The 23,021-nt window shown below is 38.5% G+C and overlaps 1 protein-coding gene across 2 annotated transcripts; it reads left to right on the forward strand.

Moving 5' to 3' along the window:
• Window positions 1-775: 775 nt before the first annotated feature.
• On the forward strand, window positions 776-22,935 carry kbtbd2 (kelch repeat and BTB (POZ) domain containing 2). Of its 2 annotated transcripts, none has more exons than XM_048530058.2 (4): window positions 776-954; window positions 8,977-9,482; window positions 11,525-11,690; window positions 19,756-22,935. In XM_048530058.2, the coding sequence occupies exons 2-4, from the start codon at window positions 9,313-9,315 to the stop codon at window positions 21,292-21,294; spliced, it is 1,875 nt and encodes a 624-aa protein (XP_048386015.1). In that variant the 5' UTR covers window positions 776-954; window positions 8,977-9,312; the 3' UTR covers window positions 21,295-22,935. The 2 variants fall into 2 exon arrangements, with proteins under 2 accessions (XP_048386015.1, XP_048386016.1); XM_048530059.2 differs by lacking the exon at window positions 776-954 and adding an exon at window positions 1,144-1,669.
• The last annotated feature ends 86 nt before the right edge of the window (window positions 22,936-23,021 follow it).

Below are 23,021 nucleotides of genomic sequence, written 5' to 3' on the forward strand. Positions count from 1 at the left end.
ATGAGGGCAATTCAACTGATATTCACACAATTAGTTCCTGGGATGGCGGGAGTATATTTTGAGGAGAGATTGAGAAAACATGATCTGCATTCCCACGACTTTTCAAGAGAGAAGTGGTGATCCTCTTGAAACGTACGCAATTTTTCCGGGCTGTTGCAGGATTGGTACGGGTCTAGTGCGGCAGATGATTCTAGAATAGGGTTATATAATCTCACAGAGGATGAATGGATGGCTATTTAAGACTCAGTTGAGGAAGAGTATCTTCGCTCAGAAGCCTGGAATTCTCAACCCCAGACGGCTGTGGAAGGTCAGTCAATGAGCAGTTTCAAGACAAACTAAGAGAGATAGCTTTCAGGAGTCTTGGATGTGGGGGTGGAGATGGTGCATGAAAGTGACATGGAGCTGATTAGCCATGATTTAGAAGAGCAGGGCACCTTCCATGTGAGTTGGACAGCTGGTTTCTGGCCTTACGTTTCAGATATAATCAGCTTAGCCTTACACAGTCGGAAGAAACTCCCAATATTTCTCAAAGTTTTTAAAAGCGTAATTACTCCTGAGTAACAAAAGAAGTAGTATGTATGTGAGCGGTCCGTGTAGAACACCCAGCTTTGGTCCTTGAGGCATTGGCGCCCACGCAGGATGCTGTGGTACAGCATCTCTCTGGAGCGATACGCGTTTGCACCACCAGGCGGCTCTGCGCCGCTCCCGCCTGCGCGCGGGCGCCGGCAGCGGGGCCGCGCACGCGGCGGCGTCATGACGCAGGCTGCGGAGAAGTGGGGGGAGCCTGTGATGGCGGCAAGGCCGCGGCTTTCGGTGCCGGTGTGTGTGTGCACGGATTGAGCTGGAGTGCGGGGCCTGCCGCCCACACGTCTTGTTGGCAGTGAAGTCTTCATGGGGCGGCGGGGCGGAATTCGTCGTGGCCGGGCGAGAGTTTGCGGTTTCTTTCGTACTAAGGTAGGCGAGCCTGCCTCACGGAGGAAGGGGGCAGGTTAGCACGAAGCCCCGGGGCGGGGGTGGAGGAGTCAGGCCCGATGGGAGCGGCCTGTCACCGGATGCTTGGCGCTCAAAACCGTCAGGGGCCCGCGGAGGCGGCTGAGGCTGGGGGCGGTGGGTGTCTTCCGGGACCGGGCTATGGCCGTGGTCACGGTCTGGGTTGTCGGCGCTGAGCTGGGCCCGGCGTGTGAGAGTCCGCGGCCGCTCCTCTCCTGTTACCCGCCAGGAAGGAAGTTGTGTTGCAGCCATTTGCCGCATATCTGAGCCGGGGGCGGGGGTGATCTCCCCTGAACGCTTGAGGACTTGGGGGTAGGTGGGTGAGGGAGAGAGAGAGAGAGTACTTCTGCCTGCGGGACAAACTGCAAACTCATTGAAATCTGGAGCAGGGACCTCTCCAAGGACATTGCGCCGTTTCTGTATTTGGGGCGTGCAAGTGGCTCACCGGTGTTTTCATAGTTTTAACACAAGACTGCGCGGCGATAAGGCCGTCAGACGAATGCACTCGAAAATTACTGACTATAATCTAACAAGATGAATCATGCTCCGTATGCTCGTCCGTGAGGAACAAGTCAATTCTTAACTTAGTTGTGAGCCTTCGCTGCGCCTTATACTGCGGGCCAGTTTGGAAGCAGTAATTTTGCTGGGCGAGCATCAAAATGAATTGCAGTCTGCCTAAGTAAGCTCAATCTTTGCAAGTCTTGAACTTAAGTTAGAGGCAGGTTCAGAAATGTGTACCGATCAGTGGAACGGTTGGGCAAAAAGCAGATGAAATCTAATACGAAAGTATTGGGAAGTATGGAGAGAGACAAAATTAAAGGACACAGTTCTAAAACGGGTGGCTGTAGGTGCAAAGTGATCTGTCAGTCTGTGTGCAGCGATTGATGGATGTGGTAGAGCTGGTCGAAAACATGGTTAATAAGGCATAGAGGATCTGGGTTTTATAGGCATTGTGTATAAACCTATGTACATACACGTGAACATACAGAGCAGAAGTGGCTGTTTGGTTCTGCAAGCTTGCCTCCCCATTTGGTAGGATGAAAACTGATCTGATTGTGATCTCATCTGTACCTCCTCGACTACCTTTCATGAACTTTATCTCAATTGACAATCAATGACCCCTGAATGGGAAGAAATTCTGAACAAGAGGAATTCAAAGAAAATCCAAAAGAAATATGATGAGCATAAAAAGCATGCAAAAATCAGCCCTTATGTGAATAACTGTTCCAGCAGGGAAAACTGGTTGCATAGTTTCAAGACCTGGCTAGTGCGGCAGAGCTGATGGGTATATTCTTTAAGGGAAGAAGCTGGAATTCTCTCTGAGGAAGATCAGAGCCAAGAAGGGCAAATTAACATGGTATTCTAAAGAAAATGTGATTAATAAACCACTTTTCACCCTCCCAAAAAAAACCTTATGCAACCTTAAAAAGTTGTGACCCTGCTCATGTCACTTTCTGGGGAGAAAAGTTGCATTGACTCACCACTTTTTTTAAGAAAGAATCTTGTCCCTTTTGTCTTAAATGACCATTTTTTAAACTGTCCTTGTGCTTCTCTCTCTCAAAAAGGGAAACATCTACTCAACATCCACTCTCTCCAGGTCCCTCAGGATGTTTCCAATAAGATTAGCTCCCATTGTTCTAAACTCCGGTGGGTAATGACCTCCTAAGGTAAATGTTACATCACAGGAATGCATTGAGTGAGTCTCCTCTCGACTGCTTCTAGCATGTCAAATATGAAGATCCAGACTGTACACAGTACTCCAGTTATAGTTACACCAAAGCCATGTTGAGATACATTGACCATTCCTACTTTAATATTTCAATCCCCTTACAATGAATGCCTAAATTGCAGTTACCTTTTTAATTACCTGCTGTACCTGGATACTTGATGTTTGATTCATGTAGCAGGATGCTAGATTCACTTTAACTATTGGGTTTAAATAGAATTCTCTCTCCGTTTAACACAGTCTTTATATTCTTCCTGTTAATGTGAACAAAATCTTTTTCTGACATTGTACATCAGCCCAAAAATAAGTCTGCTCACTTAGCCTATCTATTTCCTTTTACCATCTCTTGACAACTTTGTGTCCAACCTATCCTAGTGTCATTGGTAAATTTAGATGTGCATCTGGTCCCTTCATACAAATCATTGTATATTACAACATTTGAAGCTCCAAGATGTTTTTGTTGTTCACGGGATATAGATGTTGCTGGCAAGGCCAACATTTGTTGCTCATCCTTCATTGCCCTTAAATTGAATGGCATTGCTGAACAGCCATTTTGAGTCATGTGGTAGATATTCTTCCCAAAAGGTTAGTAGTGAAGCAGATGGATTTTTACAACAATTGATATTTTCATGGTTCATGTTACTAGGGCTAGATTTCAGATTTGCTAACAGTTTCAATTCCACCATGATCAGATTTGAACCCATATCTTCAGAACATTAACTTGGCCCTCTGAATTACTAATCCCAGTGATAACCTGTATTACTAACTGATCCCAATCTCACTCCACTGGTTAGAATTTGTCTAATCTCCAGTTCTGTTAACTAGCTAATCAATTCTTTATCATGCTAACATGTCATCCCTTTATTTCAGGAGCTTTTATTTCGCATAGCAATGTTGCCCTTTATCATAAGCCTTTTGGAAATTACATGCACCACATCCACAGGTTCCGTTATATCTACCTTGCCTACTTCTTCCTCAAAGAACTTTAGTAAATTCATTAAATGACTTTTCTTTTGCAAAGTCAGACTCTTTTCTGTAAACTCCTTAAAAACTCCTTAACTGATTCTGGTAATAACTCTGATGTAATTTTTTATACTAACTGGATGGTTTCTTGCTTTCTCTGTCTCTCACTAATTGGATAAAAGTATTAGATTAGAACACTGCTGAATGGTCTCCTCCTTAATTCTTGCTTTTTACCAATTTGTGCTTCTTCTAGAATTTTGGAGGATTATGACTAAAGTCTGTACTATATCAGCAGCCACTTTTGTTTTCAAGCCCTTAGGATGGAAGCCATCAGATCCCTGGGACCTGTCAGTCTTTACGTTTAATTGTTTTCTCAGTGCATCTTCCCTGGTAATGGTAATTGTTTTACGTACCTCCCTCCCTTGATTTTCAATTACCTTTTAAGAATTTTTCAAAGTCTTCTCCACTGAAGGCAGGCATAAAATATCAATGTTTCTGCCACTTTCTTGTTTTCAATTAGTTATTCCCATGATTCTGCCTCTAGAGGACCACTGCTGGCTTTAATTAGTTCTTTCCAATTAATTCTTTCCTTTAATTACTTGTAGAAAATCTCACTATCATTTTTCATATTTTAAATTTGTTTTCTGACTTACTCCGTTTTCCCCTCTTATGTCATTCTTTGACTCTTTAAACTCTGCCCTTTCTTTTAAGTTTTAAGTAAGGTGACAGAGCAGGCTGGTGATTTTGCTGATGATGATCAGAGTGGTAGGAAGAAACAAAGTGTACAACAGCCGATAAGACTAGAGATTGTAAAATAGTAAAAAGACAGCTTTAGAGTCTACATCAGTGTGTAGGGTTTGTAAATAAATTATTTGAAAGCTATTGCAGAGATGGTTGCAGGTTGATCAAGGCCATCTCCTGAATATCGAAGGGTATTTGAGACTTTTTGAAATAACAGGAAATTTGGCCAGTTTGATAATGAACGACCTATAATATAATTGCATGTACCTGTCTTGGTTCTGTAACCCTTAACATTTTTGCCCTGCCAGTCTAAGAATCCCAGTTTCAGCAAATTTTGTGTAAGTTCCAGATTTCAAACTTCTACGCCGCTGTGAAGCCATTATTCCATATAACCTAGAACTATATTTGAACTGTAATCAGATAAAGCTAAGCAGTGTGAATGCTAGGGATCTGAAATAAAGCAGAAACACAGAGCTGGAGAAATTTGGTAGGATTTGTAGCATCTGTTGAGAGAGAGTTAACATTTCAAGTCCAATATGACACTTCGAACTGAAGGGGGCTAGAAAATGGTAGTTTTTATTCTGTTGACAGAGGGAGAGGAGAGCACTTGGAATCAAAGTCGGGGGTGCCCAGAACAAAAGATAAAGGAAATGCCAACAATAGCCTGTTTGCCCCTCAGACCGTCATAGTTTCTCTGGCTTCAAATTCAACCTTGTGTTGGTCAAACTTTATAAAATTCTTTGGTCATTCTTTCCTGAAGATTCTTTTACCGCATTATTACTTGACCTGTTTTCAATGCTCAGTATTTAGACTTAAAATGTGAACTTCCACCATGGACTAATAACATTGACTCTGTTTCCTCTCTTTGCTCGACTGTCCAGCTTCTGAGGCTTTTTGCTGATATCTGAGATTTTTCTAATTACAGTATTTTAGACCAAAAGCAATGTAGCTCAGTGAGTTCGGGGTGATAGGTAAATGCAACTTGGTGCAAGTGAGAACACTACAGTAGTGTTTTGGATGGCCTTAAGTTTATGAAGAGTAGTACGTGGGATTGTGGCCAGCAATGAAGTGAAAATGATCAAAATGAAGAATTCACTAGCAGTTGAACTGAAGCAAGGGCAAGTCAGAAGATACTATAGAGATAGATAAAAGCAATTTTGGTAATGGCACAGATATGTTATTGGAATCGACCGTTCTCTAGAACTTTTGACAGGGAGAGAGGGGGAATCCAGAGCTAAACAGTCTAGTTTAGAGCAAGGACTGAAGACAGCACAGCCTTCCCAATTAAATGTTGGAAGATATTTCTGCTTTTCAGCACTGGATGTCAGGTAAGAAATCTGATCACTTCACAGGGTGGAAGTTTCTTTGATAGTAGAACAACAAGAGCAGTTTTCTAATCCAAGAGACAGTTCTGAGACAAGTGTTCAGGAAAACTGTGTGACTAATATGTAAAAAAAAAACTTCCTTGCCTGCTTTTAATAACTCTGGAATGGAGATCAAAGCCTGAGAAATTTGTCCAATTTTGATTATTATTTTTGCCATTTCTTTTGTTTTGTTCACATTGAATCTAGTTGGTTACCCCATTATCCTCATCTGTAGCTATTCAGTAAGTTTATTACTTCCTGATTTCCAGTCATAACATCTGCGTTTCTCATTGACTAACCTTCAATACTGTTAACCACATTCTTTCTTCTTTATATTTTTAAAAATCTTCAGTGCGTGCCTTAGTGTTCCTGTTTCAGTAGCTCTAAATATTTGTATTCCTTTGCTGTTCTTTGTCACTCCATGGAATCACCTCTGTTTGTTGTCTACATTTAAACCCTTGCGGTCTTATATTATTTTGCTTTCCTTGGAATCACACTTGGAACGTTTGTCTTTTTAAGGGCGTATACAAATCATGTATGCTACCCACTGTATTTGTTAATTGTTCGGCCCATTCTGTTGTGGTCAACTTTACCTGAACTCTTAAGACAGTTTTATCTAAATTTAGGCTTTTGTTCCCAGTTCCCCTGAAACATAATATTGAATGAAATCATATTAGTCAGTTTTAACTCCGCATTCTCTTACTATGAAAGTATTGTCTGATTTAGGGCCAGTGCTCATCATTAAATTTGAAATAGGTTGTTTGGTGATATTCCAAAAACTTGGTGAGCCGCTCTGCTTTACCAATCTGTGAAAATTTAAAGCTTTTCATTTTAATGGTGATCACTAAAATTGTACTCTGTTCTCTGGTAGTCTTGCTGGAATTTGAATTTCCTTTCTATCATGAGTAAATTTAATCTCTCAAAACTAGTCTTCAAAACAAAGCAAGAAGTGAATTAAGGTTGGTTATATTTAGCTGAAAGTGTACAGCATTTTTAGAATTGTTATCCTTGGGTGATCATTGGTACTTTCACCAATAAAAGAAAAATTAGAAGTACTTGCATATCAAATACAGAAAAAGAAAAGCAAAACTGGTTACTACTTTATCAGGACCATTGTAATTATGGCTGCATTATTGGGTCATTGTCAGCAATCTTGAATTCCAGACAGAGCAGTACTTTAAAGTGTGATGTATGTGACATAAGGATTGGATCAGTATACACAAGTATCAACATGTGCTTGCACATTCTTCTATCTTCAGCATTTTTGAGAATTTCTCTTAACAGATGCTGCCAGACCTGCTGAAGTTTTCCAGCAACTTATGTTTTCTGTTCTGATTTGCAGAATCCACAGTTCTTTCGGTTTTTATGGTGAATAGTTGTCTGGCATGCAATATATCTCCATAGAATAAAGCTGTATAGAAATTAATATTGTTGATAAGTGGAAATGCATAACTCGTTTGTTATGAGTATATCCTTCAAAGCAGCCGCAGTTCTTAGCTTCAAAATTATAATGTCTTATGATTGTTATTACTGCATTTTTTCATCTCTGAAGTATTTTGATACAGCAGTGAGCTATCTATGCAAAAGAGAAACAACTTTATTGAATTGTTACATTGCTCCTTACAAAGGTGTGATGCATCTGAAAGTGCAAGCATTTACATTGAGCCTATCATATCTCCCAGTGTATTTCATGACTTTAGAATTGGCCAAATAACTGAATATCCTTCAAACTGTCAATCGCATCAAATGCCGAAATGTCAGTATTAATGTCAGTAATACCAATGATCGACTAGTAAATGAAAATGAAAATATTAAACTCCTCTGTCACAGGTCAGCACGTATCTTGAAATCAGACATCGGTTGTTTTAGTTAACTTTTCCATAAGGTTATCAGTTGCCATCTCCTTCACTCAGTTTCTATTGATGTAACATTTAGAAAGAATTTGACATTAATATTATGCTGGAGGGCTGAATGGCCCTTTCCTTTTCTAATTTTCCATGTTCAAATATGTTCTAAGATTCAATTTGTGTATTAACATTGCATCTTTTCGCTAGGGAGAAAAGATCTATGAATTGGTGGGTGTAACATGATAACATGGAAAATAAATGGCAATTCTAGCTCGCCAAACTTTTGGGTTACTAAAGTCTGATTTCTCCTTTTGTTGAGCAAAGACAAAATTTGATTTGCTTGTGTTGAATTCTTGTTCTAGAATCAAAATTGGTTAAATATCATGACCATTCATTCACTGCCTGAATTTGTCCAGTAAGATATATATCTAGAGCAGGTTGGGCTTAGAACACTCCTCAGCAAGTCATCTAATGTTTGCAATGATGTTTGTTCAGATTTTGAAACAATTGCTTAGTTTACAAATAAAAATATAAGATGAAGATGATTTGTCTTGGATTGTTATAATAAAAAAAATTAAGTCTTTCAAATCACTAATCCAAAGTAATTGGTTCTTGGTCATCTATTTTGTAACATGCTGTAATTTCAATGAAAGGGAGTTAATTTAGATTATTATAATAGGAACAGTTGTACTACAATTACAATGGTTTTTGTAAATGGCCAAAATATCAGTTGAATGTGGAAGGGAAAAAAATTCTGTTCAAAATGTGTGCCCCCAATTCTAAATTACACTTGGGTGCAGCCAGATGTGCACTATATTCCTGCTTGTCCTAGCAGCTCGAGTAATGTAGTTCTATCACTCTGGCAAACTGCAATGAAGTGCCTGTAATGACACATTTATTTTGGAAAGAGATTTTTTTTGGTACTAATGAGTACTTTTTTAGGTTCTTGCATTTGCGTTGAAATTTTTAAATTTATTCTGCAAGACTATAAGTGATTAGCCATGATCATGGGGCTCTAGAATGTTCTTTCAGTAATGCTGCTTGGACATTTATGGCATTCCCACGTGGCCATAAGATTCTGGAAAAATTATTTTTAATCAATCAGTAGCAATGTCGTGACACACCTCCCGGTACAGATAGTGTTTGCACCCAGAGCCCCTGGCCCAGTATAAGGGACACCTCCACTGTACTACAAGGTCTCTTAAGTCTCTTTTTGTACTCCATTAAAACTGTATATATACCCACTACCTTTACGTAAGCACAAATAGTATGCAACTAATAACAAAGGTATACACTAAACTGTATAATTCAATCTCTAATCTTTTGCTGTTTTTTTTCATTCCAGCACTGATACTGTCCAACACCAGGATTGCTAGTGTGTCCACCAAATCTACTCTACCTCAAACTTAGTCATGTACTGTCACACAGCTTGTATCAACGGACATGCAGCAACTTGCTAAAAAAAAATCATCTGGAGTAAAAGTGTGATATGATTGTATGGAATGACCCAGGGCTATTGCAGAGTGGAATATTCTGAAGTTAGAAGTCTATTAGGGTTTTACAGCTTTCAACATTAGCATAAAATCAGTGGCCATTTCTTATTTTAACAACAAATCACAGTTTTCAAGCTGTTTAGAATTTTCATCAAACTGGTGAAGATATCTATTAATGGAATGCAATCATGTCCAGTAAGGAAGACAAACAGATCAATACTGAATACGCTGTATCTTTGTTGGAGCAGCTTAAATGTTTCTATGACCAGCAGCTGTTGACTGATATAGTTTTAATCGCAGAGAGCACTGAATTTCCGTGCCATAAGATGGTTCTTGCTACATGTAGCTCCTATTTCAGGTAAATTACAGTTGTCTTATTTTCTTAAGTTATATTTTAATATTGTTATTTCACTTTGAGCTTTCTAAATGTTTTCAAGGTGCATTTGAATTGTTTTACTTTGAATGACCTATTCAACTTCCTGTTTACATAATATTGAGTTTTCTGATCTTTAGCTTCCAAATGCTGAGATTTAAAATCTTAAATACTTATTTTCAGAGATCAATTTTGGATTAATTTCAGTTGGCGTGAACAATCAATTGCTTTGAAACAAAAACCTGAATTGAAATGGCTGCTTGTTAAAACCAACATTAAAAAAAAGTGTAATGTGTATCTGACCTATCATAACCATACCCGATGGTCGTATTTAGGCATGTCTTAAATTTGAGAGATCAGAATTGGTATGGGTTATAGGCATGTAAGTTTGAAGCATCACAAAGAGGGTGGTGTTTATCTTTAGAAAGCAAGAGAAATGAAAATGTCAACATAAAACTAAATTGCTTGATACTGCAATCAGAATTAAAAGCAAAGTGCATGGATAGTGGCAATCTGAAATAAAAACAAAAAATGCTTGAAAAACTAGTTAATATTTCAAGTTCAATACGACTGTTCGAAAGAAGATCACCTTGAGTTTTATGAACATTTTTTTCTTTTATTGAAGAAGCTACTCCTTTGAATTTCTCCACTTATTGTTGTAAAACCACTTGTCTAATTCAAATTGGAAATGAATGGACCATTTGATCACCCATCCATCCCTTCTTCCCAGTGTTCTCGGGGATGTGGCACCAAAATACAGTTCTGAGTTTGCTGTCGTTTCTTCCCTAATTCTGTGTAAGGGAATATCCTTTTGTGCTCCTAAGATGCTGCTTGGCCTGCTGTGTTCATCTAGCTCCACACTTTGTTATCTCTACTTTCCAAACTTCCAGGATATTATTCTACAGAATATTAATTCAAGAAATTGAGAACTATATTTACAAAGCTTGTTCGAAATTTTTCAGTATGAGCCTTTGGTTATTAACTAATCTACCCATTTTCTTTGCTTTTAAGCAAAATTAATGCCTATGCCTTCATTATTTATAGCTAGGCAATCCACCACAAATGGAGCTGAAACTTGCATCAATGTTTAGTTTCAAGACATTCTTACATGTAGCAGAGACAGATCCCCTAATACCCAGTGACATAGTGAGTCTGCTTGGTTAAAGTATGTTTGATTTTGATGGAGGGAGATCATTAGCATAATGTGGGTTCATTTAATTCCATGTGAGGCTTGTTCTGTGCAACACGCAAAATGGTCATTCTAGTGCACCAATTTCTCATCAGTTTCTTTCTAATTTTATGACCACTGAGCCTGTTTATGATCATTTTTTACCCATTCCTTGTTGCCCTTGAGAAAATGATGCTGAGTTGCTTCCTTAAACTGTTGCTGTCCATTTGGTGTAGCTACATGTGCAATGCCATTAGGAAGGGAGTTCCAGGATTTTGACTCAGTGGTGCATTTCTAAGTTAGGAAGATGAATAGCTTGGAACGGAACTTACAAGTGGTGATGTTCCCACGTAACTGCTGCTCTTGTTCGAGATGGTCATGGATTTTGAATGTGCTCACTAAGGAACCTTAGTGAATTTCTGCAGTGCATCTTGTTGATCGTTAGTGTACACTGCCATTACTGAGTGTCAAAACAAGTTGATTTTGAATTTAATGGGAAGTACCAATATTGATAGTATATATTCGCATCCATTTAATTTATGTTCTGCAATGTAAAGTTTCTATGCAAAATCCAAACCAATTACTGGGATTTATTGTATTCTAATTTAGTTTGACACCAGGCTAAATTGTGGGTGCTCAATGACTCAGAATAGTAAAATCAAAAATGTGGTAAACTTGGAAGTAATTCAGAGATAGAAAGCTTAATTCTTGAATGAAGTTTTGTTTTAAAAAAAAAGGCACAAATTTAATTTTTAAAAGAATGCAAGTGAAAGTAACTTTTATTTGCTTTGGCTCAGTATTTGTTCTTTATTTTCTCATGTTACTTAAAATTAGTGACCTGTGTTGGATCTCTCTTCAGGGCTATGTTTATGAGTGGACTGAGTGAAAGCAAGCAGACACATGTTCACTTGCAGAATGTGGATGCATCCACACTTCAGATAATCATTAGATATGCATACACGGGTAACCTGGCAATAAATGACAGCACTGTGGAACAGCTCTATGAGACATCGTCTTTTCTGCAGGTAAGAAGTTTCTGCAAATTTGTACTCTAAAATATGCTAACAAGAATCCAATTATCTCTCTTTGAGGATAGAATATTTGTGCACAATACATTTGCTTTGCAGAGTGCCCAGAGATTAGAAGAACATTGTAAAAATGCATTTTGCAGAGTGCCCAGAGATTAGAAGAACATTGTAAAAATGCAGAGTACTGTCAGACTGACAGAAGCATTTAAGCTGAAGTGTGACAGAATTCTAATAGGCTGGCAGGAACAGGGAAACTGAGTAAATTTGGCAAATGATACATTACACTGAATGGAGTGTGGGCTTGTTACAAGCTGAATGATCATCCAGTGAATGTTGAAAAGTTCTGATGTTAAAGAAACGATAAATAATTTGACTTAACATTGCTAAATGGGGACCAGAGGTTGACCTGATCAATCTGCATTAGCCTTCCTTGTCTGAGATTTAAGAGTGATCATAGCTTCTTGCTGCATCTCACTGCTACTGATGACTCAACCAATCAGTACACTTTGTTCTCACTGTATATTGAAAGATGTCTCTTTTTTTTTTCTGAAGCTTGTTTCTTGCATCCCAGATCTGATAAATGAAAGGTGAAAAGCTTCAACTCTAGGCTCTCTTTTTTGCAGGGCATTTTTCAAAAAAAAAAGTATTATCCAAAGGGCTAGTAATATACCAAATGGTTTTGGAATATGTTGTCTGATGGGTTGGTGGTTAATTAGTAGCCTCCAAAAGAAAGCTGGCTGTTTACTTGAAGGAGAGAACATTTCAGGGCAACATTGGGAAATGGTATTAAGATTGCACTGGTTTGTTTGATCAGCAGTCTCAGTGGACCAATGGTTTTCTATTGTCATGTCAGGGTAGATGAATAGCAATTTGGAAATCCAGATACCACTGTGCATTTCATGACTAGAAATTACCCGTAGTAGGATATGGTGGAATCGTGGTAAGTGGAGGAAAGAAAGCAAAGGTAGTGGAAAAAGTGTACAACCACCAGTAAGACCTAATAGCATATGACTCACAGCAAAATAATTTTCAATAAGGCGTAATCCACAGAGCGCCTAATGTTGGAAGCGGGTTAGAGTAAGAAGTATGCAAATAAACTAAGCAATTGAAGAAAAAAAAAATCCTAGAGAATTTCAACAACTTTAAAAATAATTGTCCAAAAGAGGAAGATAACAGGGTGTGGTTCCCTCTGTGTGTGCAAGATTCCTTTCTAATGCCTGATGCTCAATACAGGAGGCATCCGTAGTGGATTGAATAGTGGCAAGGGAACATATTGGCAGTAGTGACCATAATATGATGAAGTTTAATAATGAAAGTGGATGTGACTATAACAAAAACCAGAGTAATAAATTTGTGATAACACTTTTTTGAAGATCTAAGAACGAATTTGGTAAAACGAAATGGCAATACTGGCAAACAGTGGCGGGGGGGGAGGTGGAAAACAGTATTTGATAGAATTCGGGGAAAAATGTATTGTCCTTCAAAAAAGAATTTGTGAGCTAAACTCTAATGAAGAACCATTGATGAATAAAGTATAAAGGAAAATTTGGACAATGGGGTATTTAATGCAAGAGCATAAAAGCTAGGAGGAGGAGTAGACAGCTTCGCTTTTTGAGCCTGTTCAACCATTTAAATATGGTCATATCTACCTCATCTCAACCTCAACTCCCCTTTCGTACCTGTTACCTCTAAACCTTTAACCCATTACTAATTATAAATCTGTGTATCTTAAATTTATTCAGTATCCCCATGTCCATCACACTCTTCGTTAATGAACACCGCAGATTCGCGAACTTTTGAGAGAAGTAATTCCTTGTCATTCTCTATTTTGAATCTGCCATTCCTTAGCATTAAAACTATGACAGCTCATTGCCTCTGGAAGCACCTACTCTACTTTGTCCATCTCCTTTAGAAACGTTGATTAGATCACTGATTCTTCTGAACTCTCATGAGTACAGACCTAATACTCAGTCTCTTAAGACAAGTGTTCCATCTCTCGAATCCACTTAGTCAGTCTTCTGTGAACTGCCTCCAATGCATTTAGGACAGCAGGACACAGGAAACTAAAGATATCAGCAGAGAAGCATAAAATCAGTTGGAATTGTGAAGAGGAACCAAAAGGATCAAGGAGTATAAATCTAAATGCTAAATATACTATAAGCTCATGTTCGGGGGCGGAGAAAAAAAGCCAGGTGAGAATAAAGTCACGAAGGGATAGACACTATGACAATAGCAACGATAACATAATCATAGAAATATTAAATTAGTTTACATCATTATTTGTCAGAAAAATGGAAGCGATAGACATGACATTGGGAAATGAAATTAGAAATTACGTAAGGTACATTTGAAATGAAAAGAGGAATGATATTGAATGAGCTAATCAAACTCAGGAAAAGAAAGGAGTAATTATTGAGTTAACTATTCAAGGTAGTGTTTACTGCTTCTAATTTCCTGGTAAATGCTTTTTAATACTTTTCATATCTGTCTTGTTACTTGTATGATGTTGCTAACTTTTGATGACCCTATTCTTATCATAACCTTCCACTTCTTTTAATGTGTTAGTAAATATTGGAGGAGTTCCATTTCGTTATTCTTCTGGCTTAATATCAGGGTAGTTGAAATGCACCATGATTATGAAGCTTTTTTAAAACTCAGTTTCCGAACTCACTTTATTTTTGCTTTCTTTTGTGTTCCTCCATTATTAAGGGTCACTGCTTCATTGTGATTGATCCTTTATTCTCATTTTTCTTGCCTCACCTGTTCTGTTTCACTCTTCCTGATGGCTACATCCTTATCTCTGCTGTATGAGGGAAGTGAATCTGCAGCTTTCTTCTTAAACTGTGTACTTCCAGAATTTGACTTAATCCTGTCTGGGTGGAGTCATGTTCACACTCAATAAGGCTAAAGTGGCCAACTCTCTGAGGGGGGAGAAAGTGAGAATGGATGGGTGGCAATTGCGCAGTGGCCGTGGGCACTCCTGTAATCTTCAAGTCCTGGGCTGGAGAAATTTGGGAGGAGGACAGTGAGAGAAAATTATGGGATGATCCTGTAAAATAATGAATTAATTGCCTTGAGTACTCTGTCCATGGTGCAATGTACAAATATCGGTACACATCTCCCATCGATTTCAGTAAATACCTACATATGCTGTTTCCTTTGTGTCCCCTTAATTTCAAGCGGTATTGACCCGAATGATGTCTGTACATTGTTCTCATCTCTGCCGGTGATCAGACCTATTCACTGTTATCTTTGCAAGACACATCAGTTGATCCCGAAATACATGCTGCTTATAGTTAGCAAATCACATCTGTGATACTGATTGACGTAGTTCATAGCCCACCCTTTTTTTTGTGGTAATATTATTCCATATTCCAGGTTTTGTGAATTGTTCAAAAACATACAAAGGTGGGTTGATAGAGAAAATCTGGGCTTGTCAGAATCAGTGTTGTTGAAATAATTAGAAGATTAATGTTTTCATGTCTTGTGAAACCTCTTACTGACAGTGGAACTGAGGTCATTGTCTTAAAAGCTGTTGCGTGTAGTTTGGGTATAGATGTCCTGTGGTCAGGACAGTCACCTAAATTTGAACAATCATGTAGTCTAATTACAGCACGTATTTTGTTCGTTTGACATTTTCATGAATTCAGTCAACTTATGCCCATTTCTCTGAATAATTTTATTTTAGCTCACAATTTAAATGTTTAGTTAAGACTGTCATTGGTTCCTGGATAACAAGGATCCTTGAACTTGCATTTCATCAAATGCTGCCTTCATGTCAAGGGCAGTTATTTTTGCCCCATCTCTGGAGTTTAGATCTTTTGTCCATGTTTAGATCAAGGCTGCAATGAGGTCAGGAGCTGAGTGGCTCTGGTGCATTCTGTATTGTGCGTTGGTGAACAAGTTATTGCTAAGTAAGTGCTTCTTGACGGATTTATCAATAACTCTTTCGATTGCTGGACTCTGGTATTATATGCAGATCAGACCACGTTTGAGTAGTAGAAATTTTTTCCCTCAAGAACATTAATGAATCAAGTTGGTTTTTATGGCCCTATTACTAAGAGTACCTTTTGAAATCCATTTTTTTTTTTCAAATTCTGTTTTATTAAGGATTTATGAGAGACTGAAAAGCACCCTTCTGTTTTCATTTGGATTATAACTGCAAAAGGGAGGTCACTGCAATATCTAAAGCTGGAGGGTGTCCTTCGTCTCATTGTAGTCAATACAAAAAATATCAGCTTGTTCATCGCATTGCATTTACTGGCTTCAGAAGGCTAACCTTTGATTAGGTGGATGACCTGACATTAATAGTAAACTACAGGAAAAATGTACACTTGCATGTAGGAAAAGGGATTTTCTTGTGTCTAGCATATGAGGAGCTTTCAAATTGGATCACTTTTTGTGTTTCCATTATCTACATCAGCTGTTTCTACTTCAGTGCTCTTAGTGAGCACTCCATTATTAATTTTATTTTCTGTTGCTCCAACACATGCATTAATATTAACTAATATGGTGATATTGCTTGTCAGTGAGTGAAGCTTGAAATAAAGACTCCAGTATCGGCAGTTCCTACTATCTCTATTTTGGAATTTGGTGCTGTGAAGGAGGAATGCTGTTCAGAACTGTTAGAAAAAAATGAGTGGTCAGAGCAAAGAAGCCAGAGAACAGCGGTGGGACACGAGGTGGGAGTCTAGAAGAATTAATAAATTAGCAGTTAAGTGAGTGGTTGGAGTTTTTGAAGTTTTCTCACTGAAAGGATGTAGCAGTTTAAACAATTACTGGAGAGTTAAAAGTTTTCTCTTAAATTTATAGCCTAATTATTCAATGTAACCTCAGATAATCATTATGATATTTCTGAAAAAATTATTGAAATAAAATACAAAAATGGTGGGAAACATTTTGTGTGTTTGAGCCATTGTTCACCTGCCATAATCCACAGCAACATCTACAGTAAGTGCCTACATCTTGAGGAACCTTGACTAGGAATTGATGACTTGAAATTTGAGCTTCAGGCACTGATGCGTCTGGCAGAGGGGAAATATTATCTGGACACTTTGTTCTAGCAGAATCTTAGGCTGTGTGCTGAGATTTTAGACTGCAGTCAAGTACAAGAGGTTGTTACAATATCAATCCCCTCATAGTCACAACATGAGACATTAAGGCAGAGTAATCATGTGGGTAATGACAAACAGATTGTGGCAGGAAGGAGTAGTGTGTAGGGTCTCACTGACAAATGAGAGCTTGCAAGAATGATAGAACTAAAGGATCTGTAATCTGAATGCATGTGGCATTTGTAACAAAATGGATTGATAATAGTGTGCGTAGAAAAAAAAAATGAACTCCTCAACATTTCAGATGTGGTTGTGTGGTTATAAGGATTGGGACCTAAATATTTAAAGATATTTGACATTTTTGGAAGGATAGAAAGGTAGGAAAAGATGGTGTAATTGCAGAAATATCAAAGACGACATGATGGGGCTTGTAGGAAATGTGCAATTATTATAGGAGATTTTAAACCTGTATATTGGACATAACCAATTGTCAAAGGTAGCATATAAGGTGAATTCACAGTATATTCAGGACAGTTTCTTAGCTTACTTCTGGTCGTGCTCTTTTAGACCTATTCATGTGCAGTGAGACTGGATTAATAGTGATCATAACATGGCATTTCACCTTTTGTTTGGTGAGAAGTGTGGATTTAAAGACTTTTAACTGTCTTTTAAGTTTATGAAGACAAAATTGACCGAATCCAACTGGTGAAATTCATTAAAAGGGTAGGATGGTAGGGAAGGACTGTTAGGTATTTTAGAAACCAGCAAAGTTATGTTCCATCAAGAAAGAAAAATAATCTGAGAAGGAGTAGCTAATTTAGTAGATTAAGCATAGTGTAAAACTGAATGAAAGCACCCACAATAATGTGAAGATTAGTGATTGGGACTGACCATCATTTGCCATATATGTTAGTGACCTAGATGGTAGGAGAGAAGGTACTATAGCCAGTTTTGCAGATGACACAAAAATAGTGGGAAGGCAAGTGGTGAAGATGCCACAAGGAATCTGCAGAGGGAAACGAATAGGTTGAGTGGGCAAAAACTAGGCAGATTGAGTTTAATGTGGGGAAAATGAAATTATATATGCACTTTTTGGCAGGAAAAATAAAGGAGCTGAATATTAAATGGGAGAAACACTACAGAAAGCTGAAACACAGTTTGGGAAGTCCTGTGCATAAATTAGAAAAAAGCTAGCAATAAAAGTTCAACAGGTGATGGGGAAGAGTTATGAAATTTAACTTTTATTTTAAAGGAAATGGAGTATAGCAATAGGGAGGGTGGGCCAGAAAGTAGGAAATTATAAGCCAGTTGGCCTAATAGCAGAGAAATTGCTGAAATTCATCCTTAAGCAGGGACTAGCACAACATTGTTTCATTACTTATCAAATCAGGCAGACTTAGCGTGGTCTTGTGGAAGAAAAATCACATTTGACAAATATATTAGATGAGCACGGTACATAAAAAGACATTTGATACTGTGCCCCATCAAACTTCATGTAGGAGGTAGCATATTAGTATGGATGGAGGATTGATTAGCTAAGAGCAAGCAGAGAATAAGGATGTGTGGTTATTTGCAGTTGGCAAACTGTAAGGAGTGCTAGGCGCTGAACTATTTACAATCTATATCACCGACTTGGATGAAGGAATTGAATGTATGGTAGCTAAATTTGCTGATGATACGAAGCTAAGTTTGAAAGCAAGTTGTCAAGACAGTTTTGAAAAAAATTAGATTAAGTTAGTGTGCAGATATTTGGCAGATGGCATATGATGTGGGAAAATATGATTTTGTTCACATTTGCAGGACAATTTAAGAAAAAGTTATTTAAATAGTGAGGATTTGCAGAACTCTGCAATTCAGAATGATATGGGTGTCCTGCTGCATAAATAAATTATATGCAGTTATAGCACACTATTAGGACAGTAGACCATAAGGCTAGTTGAGCTTGCTCTTTCATTAATTTTGATCATGGCTTACCTTTGGCTTTAAGTTCCTGTTTTCTGTCTGCTCCTCATTTCCCTTGATTCTCCGAGACCAAAATCTGTCTAATCTTAGATGCTCCATCATTGAACACATATAAAACCTGCAGTGATGGAGAATTCTAAAGATTTGCAATGCTTCCCTCATCTTTATATGATCAGCTCCTTAATGTGGAGAACAAAACAGTACATAATACTTAAAATGTATATCCAGAAAATCCTACATAATTTTTAGCAACATGTCTCTATTTCTGTGCTGCAAATCTCTTGCAATAAAAAGTGAAGTGCATTTTTTCTTAATTGCTTGCTGCACCTGTATACTAAATTTCTGCATTCCTTGTACAAGCACATTCATCTCTCTCTCTGGACACGAGCACTTACAAAATCAACTTTTTATAAAATATTTTGTTTTTTCTATTCTCATGACCAAACTGAAAAATATAGGCCAAGTCAGAGTTTTGATTGACGAGTCGTGAATGAAGTTTCTAATGGCCACGTTTACATCAACGACGATCATATTGAATTGCTGAGGTGACTGGAGGCCCTATGGCCTATTGCATCTCATTCTTATGTTCTTGCAAAACATAAAATAATTTGGAATTTAACTGTGAAACTCTAATGTAGAAGCTATAACGGAAAGGTATGTTTAACCCAATAGTGCAAATATATCTTCCAAATGAGTGTGATGCCTAATTTCGCTTGCTTGCCTTGTAGCACAGTACTTCATAGAATCCGGCACCACAGCTTGTAAATGGAACCTTTATTGAACACCCATGGGGGTGGGGGAAGAGGAGGAGGGTATCTGAGAATACAAGACCTGGAGTTTGTTTACTTTCCTTTTTTTTCACCTTATTACTTAGCACTGAAATCAATCACAATAAGAAGTGTGAGGCTGAACAGTTGCTTTAATGAAACCAACTATTGCTAGATATCAGATCATACTAGAAAAGTACTACTGAGGTCTGGTTTGAAGTTCATTTATATAATTCAACAGTATAACCTGTTCTGTGTTAATTAAATGATTTTCTCTTGCAGGTGGAAACCGTATCTCAACGTTGTCGAGAATATTTAATAAAGAAAATTAATGCTGAGAACTGTGTCCGCTTACTGAGCTTTGCAGATTTGTACAGCTGTGAAGAACTGAAAATATGCGCAAAGCGAATGGTGGAGCACAAATTTACTGCTGTTTACCATCAAGAAGCTTTTTTGCAGCTTTCACATGATATTTTGATAGATATTCTCAGCAGTGACAATTTAAATGTGGAGAAGGAAGAGACAGTCCGTGAAGCTGCTATGGTGTGGCTAGAATATGACACTGAATCACGATCCCAATATCTGTCTTCAGTCCTTGGCCAAATAAGAATAGATGCACTTTCTGAAGTAACACAGAGGGCATGGTTCCAAGGCTTACCACCTAATGATAAATCAGTGGTGGTGCAAGGATTGTATAAATCTATGCCTAAATTTTTCAAACCTAGACTTGGTATGACTAAAGAAGAGATGCTGATATTCACTGAAGCCTCTGGTGAAAGTCCTCGTTCTTCCTTTTGTGCTGTTTGCTACAGCCCTCAGGCAGAGAAGGTGTATAAACTCCGTAATCCTCCTGGAGATTTGCAGAGAGTAGGGACGCTTGTTACTCCTGACAATGACATTTACATTGCAGGTGGACAGGTCCCTTTAAAAACTTCTATCACCAACAATAGCAAGGCAAGCAAACTTCAGGCTGCTTATAGACCTGTGAATTGTTTCTACCTTTTTGATGCTCAACAGAACACATGGGTCCCAAAGAGTCCAATGTTGTGTGCTCGCAACCGACCTTCTTTGGTTTGCTGTGAAGGATATATCTATGCAATTGGAGGGGACAATGTTGCGGGGGAAATGAACAAACGGACGGTGGAGAGGTATGATTGTGAAACAGATGAATGGACTTTGGTTACTCCCTTGCCTTGTGCTTGGCAGTGGAATGCAGCAGTAGCAGTGGAAGACTACATTTATGTCATGGCACACAATCTAACATTTTGTTACTGCCCACGTACTGACTCTTGGGTTGAAATGGCTGCACGTCAAACAAGCAGGTGTTTTGCCTCAGCTGCAGCATTTGGAGACAAAATCTTCTACATTGGTGGTTTGCATATTGGAAATAACTCAGGTATTCGAATACCTTCAAGCACTGTTGATGGTTCCTCTGTAACTGTCGAAGTTTATGATGTGATCAAAAATGAGTGGAAAATAGCAACTAATATCCCTGCAAAACGCTACTCTGACCCCTGCGTAAGAGCAGTTGTGGTCTTGAACTGTCTGTGTGTGTTCATGAGAGACACTCACATGAATGAGAAACCCAAGTATGCAATCTATCAGTACAACATGGAACTAGACCAGTGGATCCTGCGTCAGTCTATTTCTGAACGAGTCCTCTGGGATCTTGGCAAAGATTTTCGGTGCACGATGGGGAAACTTTACCCATCGTGTCTGGAAGAATCTCTGTGGAAGCCTCCGCCATCTCTCTTCTCACAAGATGGAGCAGATGAGTTTGAATTGGATGGAGATATGGTTGCTTTGCCATTGAATAGCTAACTAGAAATGGGCACATGCTGTGGATTCCTAAGACATGCATAACACAGAAATATGCATGTCGCAAGCTTCCAGATCATGACAGGGTTTAGTCTAACAGATTGAGCAGTAACTGTGTTCTGCACAGCATGTCACTAAGTTTGCATAGTATTGTGTAAATAACTCAGAATCCACTTGTGTTGTATCATCTACTCCTAGATACCATGTGTTCTGCTAAAGAGATTATTGTATTATTGTTACAATGTGACTAATTTACAAAAGAAACATTGTTTTACTTACACAATTATCCCTGGATTTGACCATGAAAGTAAGAAATCATGTAGATCTTCCCAGTTTCAAAAAAAGGCTGAGCAAGGTGGCTGACTGCGGGTTCAGTCAAAGGTTGTATCTATTCAATCCATGTTTGCCAATTTCCATAAAATATTCCCATTTATTCTAGGTTGCAGGTCTACCAAGCAGCTGGTAGTTTACCAGAATTATTATTGGGTGGCTGTTCAGTGACTGGCAGCTTCTTGTAGTGCGGGTCTATGTGGAGCTTAATTCACTTCATATTTCTCCACATTGCAAGTAACATAGGCTCATCCATATTACAACTTCCTGCTGCTGAATTTTCATTTGTAAAACAAGTTTTAGTGAGTAACAACCAGGTCTTTATTTTGTATTTCATTAATTTAAGGCAACTGTTACTGTAGTGTGATTGTGTATAAGTATCCTAGCCATTTAGGTTTTTAATACAGTTGGTTTGACTGAAATATTTCAAGAATGAACTGTATCCTGCGTGCAGGAGAGCAGAACAGACCCGGCACTGCTCTGGCATAACTCCCACTAGGAACCACTAGCAGTTGTTGGGCTCTCCATTCTAACATGAGCACAGGTGCTTCATGTAATCCCTACTCGCATGTTCAGCTGCATTGTGTTCCTTTGGCACTGTATTTTGAATTAAATTAATTTATTAAAAACCTTCACAAGTAAACGTTTGCTTTGTTTTTGTGGTACAGAACTTGGAGAATATCGATACAACACGAACCTCTGCATGTTTTCAAACATTTTGGAAAAGTTCCTCATCTCGGTGTGGATAAACTGCTGATTGATATTACAGTGGAACTTGACGAATCGTGTCCAGAATTTATTCCCCGTGCTTTTTTGTTGATATTCACAATTTCTAGGGATCATTTGGTAGCCTTAAGATTCTGGTTATTATCATCCTTGCATTTTCCAATGTAGTTGTAGAATAACATGGGACTTTTCTTTAAACCTGAAATTGAACTACAAACTCAGTGACATTTCCGAGAACAGTGTGACTTTGTTTTGAGGGAATAGCATCTGTTCTTTGAACAGAAAGACCAACTTTACTCTTCAAGGCTTGATAGTTTTAAGTATGTCATACGATTACTGTGTTTCAAAACTTTGGAGAAGTTAGAACATTGACCCGTTGTTTCTACAGTGCATAGGTCTGGGTGGGATGCTTCAAGGTGCGGTGTGCACTTGTTAAAAGGGCCTGTTTCCACACTGTAGGGAATCTAGTCTTAACAGGTTCAATTTCTTCTCAGAAATCAATCCTGCCATCCCAGGAACCAGTCTGGTATTCTATGCTGCACTCCTATAACAAAAACACCTTGCCTCAGATAAGGAGACCAAAACTGCGTGCACAATTCCAGGTGTGGTCTTGCCAAGTCCCTGTTTGGTAGGAGCAGAGATGTCTTGCTGCAGTGCTCAAATCCTCTTGCTTG

Source organism: Stegostoma tigrinum, chromosome 5 (assembly GCF_030684315.1).
Source record: "Stegostoma tigrinum isolate sSteTig4 chromosome 5, sSteTig4.hap1, whole genome shotgun sequence".
NCBI classification, from domain to species: domain Eukaryota; kingdom Metazoa; phylum Chordata; class Chondrichthyes; order Orectolobiformes; family Stegostomatidae; genus Stegostoma; species Stegostoma tigrinum.